At 25.4% G+C, this 9,784-nt stretch overlaps 1 protein-coding gene across 1 annotated transcript; it reads left to right on the top strand.

The window, feature by feature from the left end:
• Positions 1 to 3,352: 3,352 nt before the first annotated feature.
• On the top strand, positions 3,353 to 5,863 carry LOC124918303 (beta-glucosidase 12-like). Its single transcript, XM_047458495.1, has 9 exons — positions 3,353 to 3,443; positions 3,528 to 3,615; positions 3,726 to 3,984; positions 4,181 to 4,296; positions 4,498 to 4,718; positions 4,822 to 4,853; positions 4,942 to 5,047; positions 5,133 to 5,241; positions 5,375 to 5,863. The coding sequence occupies exons 1-9, from the start codon at positions 3,353 to 3,355 to the stop codon at positions 5,583 to 5,585; spliced, it is 1,233 nt and encodes a 410-aa protein (XP_047314451.1). The 3' UTR covers positions 5,586 to 5,863.
• The last annotated feature ends 3,921 nt before the right edge of the window (positions 5,864 to 9,784 follow it).

The raw sequence follows: 9,784 nt of genomic DNA, 5'->3' as shown, positions 1-9,784 counted from the left end.
AATTTAAAAAAAATAGAATTGTTCTATTTTATTAATGAGATAAATCTTATTAAATATTAATATAATATTTTTTTTCTTTTCACAGAAGAAAAAGAAGAAACCAAATCCATACTATTTCATGTGTTCTTCCACACACAAAGTGATTATTGTGGTCCTTGTGCTAATTATGGTCGATCTTAGTACTACATAATTTTAATTAAATTTATTTATTTATACTAAAATTTCTAATTTCTTGAAAAAAAAATGAGTTATAATTTTGTTGCTATTAAATGTTTTAACATTTAAATAGAAATGTATATAAATACAATTGTATTCATATTATATGTGAAATAAGTATCATCAACTACTTTGATTTTAGGAAGTCAAAACAAAAATAGTGTTTAGCACAAATATTAGATCGTCACACTAATTAATATTGCTGTTGAATCATTAGACTAAATTTAATATTTTTATTCAACTGATAAATATTATAATGTATACTTTTGTTTTTAAAATTGAAAATTTATCATTATTAAACATTTGATTAAATAATTGTAACTATATATTATCAATATAATGTTTTCTATTTTCGTGTAAAAAAAGAAGAAGAAAGATAATACCTACGAATTCACATGTTCTTCTAAACACAAGACTCATGCCATTGTTCACCGCTTATCCTATCTGGAAAAAGACCAGGTTTCATGGTAAATAATTTATGAGTCTAAAGTTTTAACTTTTTAAAATTATATATAAATAAAATTGGAGTAGTTATATGTGAATGGTATTAGTTTTAGCTGTTAGCTGTGTACTGTGGTCCATAATTTCAAGACTGACACTCTCTCATTCAATATTAGAAATAATAATAATAAAATAATGTTAATAACACATGCTACATGTCATAATTTACAAATCTCCAATTAAATAGTAAAAGAGGGTCATGTGCTGTGCCTATAAATAGACCAAGAATGGCTAGCAATTCACTTCACAATTAAACCATTTCAACTTTAAAGGCATTCCTATTGATAATGGAGAAGCAACTAATTCTTCTCTTTACTCAATGTATTTGGCTGTTTACTCTCTTAACATTTCCTTCCTTCATAAATTGTAAACTCGACCCTCATTTGCCCTCGCATGATCTTTACTCTTTGAACCGATTTGACTTCCCTAAACATTTTATGTTTGGGGCTGCTACTTCAGCTTATCAGGTACATACATTTAAGCCAATTATATCTTATAGGCAGTCAAAACAATACAAGTATTTTACTTCTTTTTATAAACAAGTAAATTCAGTTTACTTTTAAGTTTACTTTGACAAAATTTCTATACATAATTCTTAGTACTAACTCTTTTAATTTATAATAATTTGTTCAGTATGAAGGCGCGGCATTTTCTGATGGCAAAGGGTTAAGTATCTGGGATACTTTCACTCATGAACAACCATGTCTCTCTCCTAACCATATTCTACTATAATCTTTTAATTTATATATATTATTGAAAATTATTAATTTTTTATTGCATAAAATAATTGAATAGAAAAAAAATATAGTGATGGTTTACATTACCATATCTCTATTGGAGAAAAGTAAATATAATAATAATAAGTGTTTAATCAATAGTGACGAAAAATAATTAATTGAGACAGTAGAAATACATCTCCATTGATTGAAAGGGACAAGAAATAGCGAAAATATTTTATTCCTATTACCCTCTATATTTTATTAAATTTCATTTTTATTTTGTCTAATTTCTACTGTTACTTTCATCTATTTATTTATCTTCACTCTGCAATATATAAATGTTCTTTATTATATTTGAAAGGACAAATTAAAACCAAATATATATAATATTTTATAATTCTTTTTATATGAAAACTCTTTACTATCTTTTAATACATAATTTCTTTTGGATGTATCTCAATAAAGAATGATATGATTAACGAAGAGAGGAAGTACTATTCCATTTTAAAGTCCATATGAACAAAGAACAAAGAAACAAATAATTAGAAAATACTTTAAGAAATAGATACGTTTTTATATCTATACAAGATTAATTTCTAATTTGTTTGATTATAGACTTAATGAAATAAATGAAATTGTCATCTCTTTCTTTGCTAGGTGAAGAATTGATTGTCTTTGTATAGATTTGTTTATTTTTTGAATAATAAATAAATAATTCTGAAATTGACATATATAAACAATAAGTTTGATTGCCTTATCCAAAGACTTTATATCTTCTCAACATTAAAATGCAATTACAGGGAAAGTAGCAAATCATAGTAACGGAGATGTGGCACTTGATTCATACAATCGTTTCAAAGTAAGTAATTTTGTTGTAATAAACAAATAAATTTTACCCACTAATTAGTTTGAGTAACCTGAGTAGTGCATAAAAAAAAGGTTAAAAGTCACTGTTATAATTTTTACTAAAAGATTGTCATTACTTTATAATTCTAATAACTACCAATCCAAATCAATTTTAGTCAATTTCCATCCAAATATTGTGTGAAGATGCTTATATTTCATTTATTTACATCTTCAATTAAAAAAGATGCTTATATATATATATATATATATATATATATATATATATATATATATATATATAAATTTAAGATCACCATTATATATTATAAATTTTATATAAAGAATCCCAACAAAAGGCCACAAGGCCAACATGAGGAAATAACAACAAATAAGAAAGTGATAAATTTATCAGTCATATGATATATATCATGTCTTGAACATCAATGTTAACATTTTATTACTTTTATTATAACAGAGAAAATTCCCATAAGTAGGGTCAAATCCAAACTTTTTAGAACATTAGAAATGAACCCCTTTTTTAATAAATAAAAAAGTTAAATTCATTTCATTAGTCTACATTTTGCAAAAAATCGTACTAAAATATTGAACAAAATTTTTTTAATACTCAGAATATGTAATCATAAATTATAAAGATTGTCATAAAAAGAAAAAATCAGATTGTAAAATCTTAAACATATAACCAATGAGATTATGAGTTTTTGTGATATATACTTAAATTTTGATTCTTCACATACATAAATGAACAAATATTATATATATATATATATATATATATATATATATATATATATATATATATATATATATATATATATATATATATATATATATATATATATATATATTTATTTATTTATTTTTAGTAAAATCTTCTATTGTTGCAGGAAGATTTTAATATCTTAAACCACGTTGGCATGGATGCTTACCGAATGTCAATCTCATGGAGCAGAATATTGCCTAGTAACTACATTATTACTTTTTTTTTATTATATATATATATATATATATATGTATATTCGATAATTGACTCTCTATATATATATGTATAAATGTTGATTATAGATGGATCCTTGAAGGGTGGTAGAAATGAGCTCGGCATCCAACATTACAAAAAAATCTTCAATGAGCTTGAATCGAAAGGTCAATTATAATGCATGCATGCATTCAAAACCCCATTTCATTACTTTTTTTGTTACACTTTTATTTAGATGAATAAATAAATAGGTACAAAGCCATTTGTGACTATATTCCATTGGGATCTTCCGCAAGCACTTGAGGACGAATATATGGGTTTTCTCAGTCGCGATATTGTGTAAGTAAAAAGTATATATACTTTAAATATGTTTTTTTTTTCCAAAAATTATTAAATAAGAATAAGTGCATCAACTAATCATGTCTTTCTTTAAATATTTATTATTACAGGCAAGATTACGTTGACTATGCGGAAATTCTTTTTCAAGAATTTGGTGATAAAGTAAAATATTGGTCTACTTTTAACGAGCCATACATGTTTATTCTCGGTGGTTATATCAATGGTAGCATGGCTCCGGGTTATTGTTCTCCTTGGTTGACAAAATTGAATTGCACACGCGGAGATTCGGCAGTTGAACCTTATTTGGTTGCTCATTATATGCTTCTTGCTCATGCAGCGGTCGTTAAACTATATAGAGAAAAATATCAGGTTAGATATTTAGTTATGAAATTCTATTAATTTTTTTTTTGCTTGGATGAAATTTTACTATCAAATTCTTTCTTTACATTACTATGAAATTTGTTATAAAAAAATTAAAACATTGATTCTAGACATCATGAAAATCACTAAAAACTGAAAGCAAAATATCTATCAATGCACATGTATATAATGAATTAATTTACAGAAAAAGCAAGGAGGTGAAATTGGAATAGCTCATGTTGCTGATTGGACTGTACCACTCACACATTCTGCAGCAGACAAGGAAGCTAGGGAAAGGGCTACTGATTTTAGCTTTGGATGGTTAGATTAATATTATTCTCTATTCACAATATTATCAATATGATTTTATTTTTCAAAACTTTACAATTCTTTTTCTTAAAGCTAGATTTGTTTCCATTAATAATGACCTTGTAAAAAACAGTACAAAACAAACTTACATATATATATATATATAAATTAATAACTAACTTGTTAATATAATATCGCAATTAATACCAATAGGTTTGTTGAGCCTATGATACACGGTGACTACCCTGAAGTGATGCGTCGCAATGTAGGAGTCAGACTTCCGAAATTTACCGAAGAAGAGTCTGCTTCGTTGATAGGTTCATTTGATTTCATTGGTCTAAATTATTATTCAGCAAAATATGTATTCAATAGAAAAGTTCCAGCTAATCCAAGTGAAGAGACATACTTCACAGATATTAATGTCTACACTACAGGTAAGTTAAGATGATAATTAATTAATTAGTTATTAAATTTGTTTGGCTAGCTCATGATTAACTATTTATTCTTAATTATCTCTTTCAATTATATGTTCTTTAGCTGAGCGCAACGGGCAACTAATTGGGATTCCGGTATGTATAATCTATGAAATTTATTATATTCTTGATTAATTAATAATTAATATTTAAAATTATAATCTTGATGTTGATGACATTTCAGGCTCCTGGTTCAGCTTGGATTAATGTCTATCCAAGGGGAATTCGTGATTTCCTTATCCATGTAAAGGATAAATATGGAAACCCAAAAGTTTTTATCACTGAAAATGGTATATTTGAATATTAATTATGTCACACTTCATTTATGCATTTCTTTTTAAAATTAACTAAATCAATATTGATATTATCACACAGGGATATCTGAAAAAAACGATCCCTCAATTCCTCTTAGTGATGCCCTTAATGACCCATGGAGAATCAAGTACCACTTTTCCCACCTTGACTTCCTTAGAGTTGCTATAGAGTAAGTTGATATCATTATTATATGTTCATTAGAGCACAAAACTAATTTCATCAAGGTCGTGAGTTCAAATATTCAAACACAAATTACTTAAATAAAATTATAAGTTTGTTTGATAATATGAATTGAACAACAGGGAAGGTTCAAATGTGCACGGATACTTTGTATGGACGTTGTTGGATGACCTTGAATGGAGCTCTGGCTACACAGTTCGTTTTGGAATTAGTTACATCGACTTTCAAGACAACCTCAAGAGATACAAGAAAGCTTCTTATGAATGGTTCAGAAAATTTCTTAGGCCGCTTTTGAAGGATGATTCGGATGAGGAATTAAAAGAGAAATTATGAGAGATGAACCTACATAATTAAGTAATTGTCATAAAGACATATGTATGTTTTATGAATAAGATCAAAAGTACTGGTCAATGATCTGCTATCATAATTTATTAAGGTCCTACTTATGATGATAATTTATATAGTAATGCTATGTACCCGAGCCAAATATTATTGTAATAAGGCCATGGTGCTAGGATAATTTGTAATTTTCTTTATAAACTTTGCTTCATGTAGTATTGTTCTTTAAATATTAAACTTTGCTTCATATAGTAGTGTTTCTTTCAATATTATTCCCGTGAGTTTGCTCAATATATTATTATACGCGTTTAAAACATCGCCACCAAAGATATGCGATTTTGGAATTTTAGAAATAGATATAAAATAATAAATTTCTTCTCAAAATTTTAAAATAAAAATAAAATCAAATCCGGGAATTTGTTAGAAAACGTTCGGACTTATGAGTCGCCATCTAATTTTCTTATAAAAATTAGGAAAAGAAATTTTTTGGCGTGTAAAACAACAACATTATTGGAAAAGAAATTCCTTAGGGGCTCAATACTTTGTTACACGTGAAAAAAAGTATCGGTGTTATGTCTCACATGCCCGTTACAAAAAAGTCTTAACTTTTAATATTTTGATATTTTTTAGAAATGTTTTACACTTATTTTAAATTATTTATTTATCAAATTCTATCTAGTCTAAAATATTTAAAAAATAATAATTATTTATATTAAATTTTAATCTAATATTTTTCACAAAATTAAGAAAACTAATATTTTGGCGTGTAAAACAATAACGATATTGTAAAAGAGATTCTTTACAGGTTTGGTGCATGATTACACATTAGAAAAAACTTGATATTATGTCTCACGTGCCTGTTAAAAAATAGTCTTTATTTCTAATATTTTTGACATCTTTAAGAAATGTTTTGCACTTATTTTAATTTATTTATTTTTCAAATTCTAACCAGTCTAAAATATTTAGACTATGCCACAAGACTAAATTTAAAAGAAATTATATGTATTTAAATTAAATATTTTTTTGTTGAGGATAATAATAATTATTTACATTAAATAAACTAAACCTTAAACATTAGAAAAATGAGAAAATAATCAATACTAATTAAAATTTTATTATATACATAAATGAATTTATGATTATAAATAAATCAACCTATAAATTTTAGAGATTTTACGGTTCATTTATGAACACGAAAAAGAAATAAAATATTAAAAATTGAAAGTAAATAAAAATAAGAAAATTTATCTTTGTTAAAAATATTATTTTATTATTATTTTTATTTTATTAATATGGTTCAAGACATTTTTAATGTATAAATAACAAACAAATATAATTAGAAATAAAATCACATAAATAAAACTTAAAGGTTGATGGGCCGGATTTGGGGTCCTAACCCGGATGCGGACCTGGCCTGGTTTGCGGACTTCATCTTCGATCTCCAACACATAAAAAATACGCAATCATTTTTTAATCGGCCCAATTACTATTTGGGGCTCAAACTTGAAGCGTTTTTATCAAATGGGGCTCGAACTTTGAATCAAGTCATTTGGGCTCGAACTATCAAACATTTTACCATATAGGGCTTTATTCTGTCAATTTTTAAGTGACGTGGCATTCCATAATATTAATTTAACACTAAATTTTAAAAACAAACAAATATATATTCTCTTTCTTCCTCTACATCTCATAGGTTCTCTCTTCTTTCAGTCCGTTTCATCTTCCATTCTTTTTTTTCTTATGTTTTTCCAAGTTTTGTTTGATGAAAATGCGCATATTCATCAATATTTGATACCACTAGAATTATGTTCTTCAATTTCATCAATATCGTCATCTACAATGGCGAAGCCATAATTTAAAATCTACCCTGGCTACAAAATTTTTAAAACACAATTATATAACACAATAATAGAAACATCTATATAATTTAAAATCTACTCCGAATTTACTATTAAAGTTAAGATTTATGATTTTTACAAAAATAATATTCATTAATAATAAAATTGGAGTATGTACTTGAATTAAAATTTCTCTAAATGAATATGATCATGGAAACTATGACTATGAGAAAGTCTTCTCCTATTTTATAATTAGGATAAACTTTTTTTAATTTTTATTGCGAAAAATGTTCATTTTGTAGTTGTTGTTCAAACATGTAGAAATAAAACTAAATGGGTCAACTTGTCATTCAAATGATATTGTGAGAGATTGGATTTCAATATAAATTAATAGAATGCCATAGTTTTAGCCCTATAAATTGGATATATTTTAAACTAGGGTTTATGAATATATTTTTTAATTATGCTGAATAAATTATATATAAATTTTAAAGTGGTTGGGTCAACAAATTTAAATATAACCCGACTAAATTAGAGATTTTTTTCATTAGAAATATATAGATTATTTATTATATATAATTGAGTTTAGGAATTAATAAATTAGTATGTTGTTTAATTAGGAATAAATATATTATTTAATATATTAGTATTAATCATTGAGATCTTTTGATGGTTTGTTTAGGAATTAATAAATTAAGATTTTATTTAATTATAAATAAATAGATTATAGAGTAATAGTATATTACGATGGAGTTGATTGGGCCTCCGGGCTATATATATATATAGTATAAGGTGGAAGGATAGCCCGGAAGGATAGCCTTGGTAGCCCTAAGTGTGGCTCCGTCCCTGGTCATCTATCTTTGTATCCATGATCATAGCTTTCAAACCCAAATGTAAGTCCAATAAAATATTAGAATCTTCGACAATAATGGAGCCATCTGTTGTGGAACCCTTGCTGCCATTGTTTTGGCTCTAAGTCACGGGAGTCCACTTGAAGAGAACAAGACTCGAAGTATATTGAAGTATCATTGTTGTTGGTAGCACAGTTATCTATATATAACTAATGACGCTTAATTTAAAATGTTGGAGATGAAAAACACGCTCTCTCCACAATCATCCACAAATTAAGTCATTTCTCTTTCTTAATTTAATTATATTAATTATTTTCTCTCTCTTAATATATATATACATTTATTTCATAATATATATATATATATATATTTCTCTTCCTTAATATAATTATTAGTTTCCTCATTTTATATGAGTTTCTCTCTCATATCATAATTATATTTCCATAATTACTAATTTATCTATAATATATTTCCTAATTAATTTCAGTTTTTATTTTCTCTCTAATTATATATATATATATATATATATATATATAAATATATATATATATATATATATAATTAAGTAATATGAAAAGTCTTTTTTTAAATTATTAGTCTCCATGGAAAGTTTATTTAAGTTAGGTTTATTTGAACCGATCTGATTTTATCTGACATATATATAATTAATTAATATGAAAAGTCTTTTTTTAAATTATTAGTCTCCATATTTATTAAATTAATTTTTAAAAAAATAGTTAAAATATATATATTTATTTTCTCCTCATATTTTCATATTTATTATGTATATATATATAATTTATCTCTCATAATTAATTTGTGTATTTTATCTATTTTTTGTATATATAATATATTATGACGAAAATAAATATAGGGTGACATCCACGCTCTCACCACATCTCACATAGACTTATTATATTTTTTTAACATTTTATAACTGTTTCACTCTTATCATAATTATTAATTTATTTTTACTAATTGATTTTTATTTTATTTTACTAATTTTTCTTTCCTAATTATTATTTTTATTATTTTATCTTAATATAAAAAACGTTCAATTTAATAAATGAAAGATTAGAAATAAATAAGAGAAAAACGTTAAATTTAATAAATGATAAATTAATAAGAATTAAACATAAATAAGAAAAAAAACAATATAAATATTTGTGAACTTTTCTTTCTCTCACATGTTCTTTTTTTTTACTTTTTAGTTTCTCACTTATTCATTTTTTTACTTAGGATTTTGGGAGACACTATCATGCACTAGATGAGCGGATCCGCAGACGCTGAATGACAGCTAGCTTCAATGTTGAGAATTTCGAACTGGAGCGGATAAATTTTAAAAACAATTTCACTCTCTCATCGACCTGTGGTAAGGTTGCTATTCTTTTTCTTTTTCAGAAAAAAATAAACAGTATATATTTTACGAACCCTAAACTATTTTATCTTTTACGGATGCAATGCTAACTGGATGATGGTCTCATTGGCCTTTTGTGTTAAATCT

Source organism: Impatiens glandulifera, unplaced genomic scaffold (genome assembly GCF_907164915.1).
Source record: "Impatiens glandulifera unplaced genomic scaffold, dImpGla2.1, whole genome shotgun sequence".
Lineage (NCBI taxonomy): Eukaryota > Viridiplantae > Streptophyta > Magnoliopsida > Ericales > Balsaminaceae > Impatiens > Impatiens glandulifera.
Note: the sequence above shows the minus strand (reverse complement) of the source record. Positions and strands in the feature narration are given on the sequence as shown.

What these genes read in the sequence shown, in the direction of transcription:
- LOC124918303 (XM_047458495.1), top strand. Translation starts at nt 3,353, where the DNA reads ATGTTGATTATAGATGGATCCTTGAAGGGTGGTAGAAATGAGCTCGGC. An exon ending in TATATAGAGAAAAATATCAG is followed by an intron (nt 3,985 to 4,180) that starts GTTAGATATTTA and finishes ATTAATTTACAG; the next exon opens with AAAAAGCAAGGAGGTGAAAT. An exon ending in TATTAATGTCTACACTACAG is followed by an intron (nt 4,719 to 4,821) that starts GTAAGTTAAGAT and finishes TATGTTCTTTAG; the next exon opens with CTGAGCGCAACGGGCAACTA.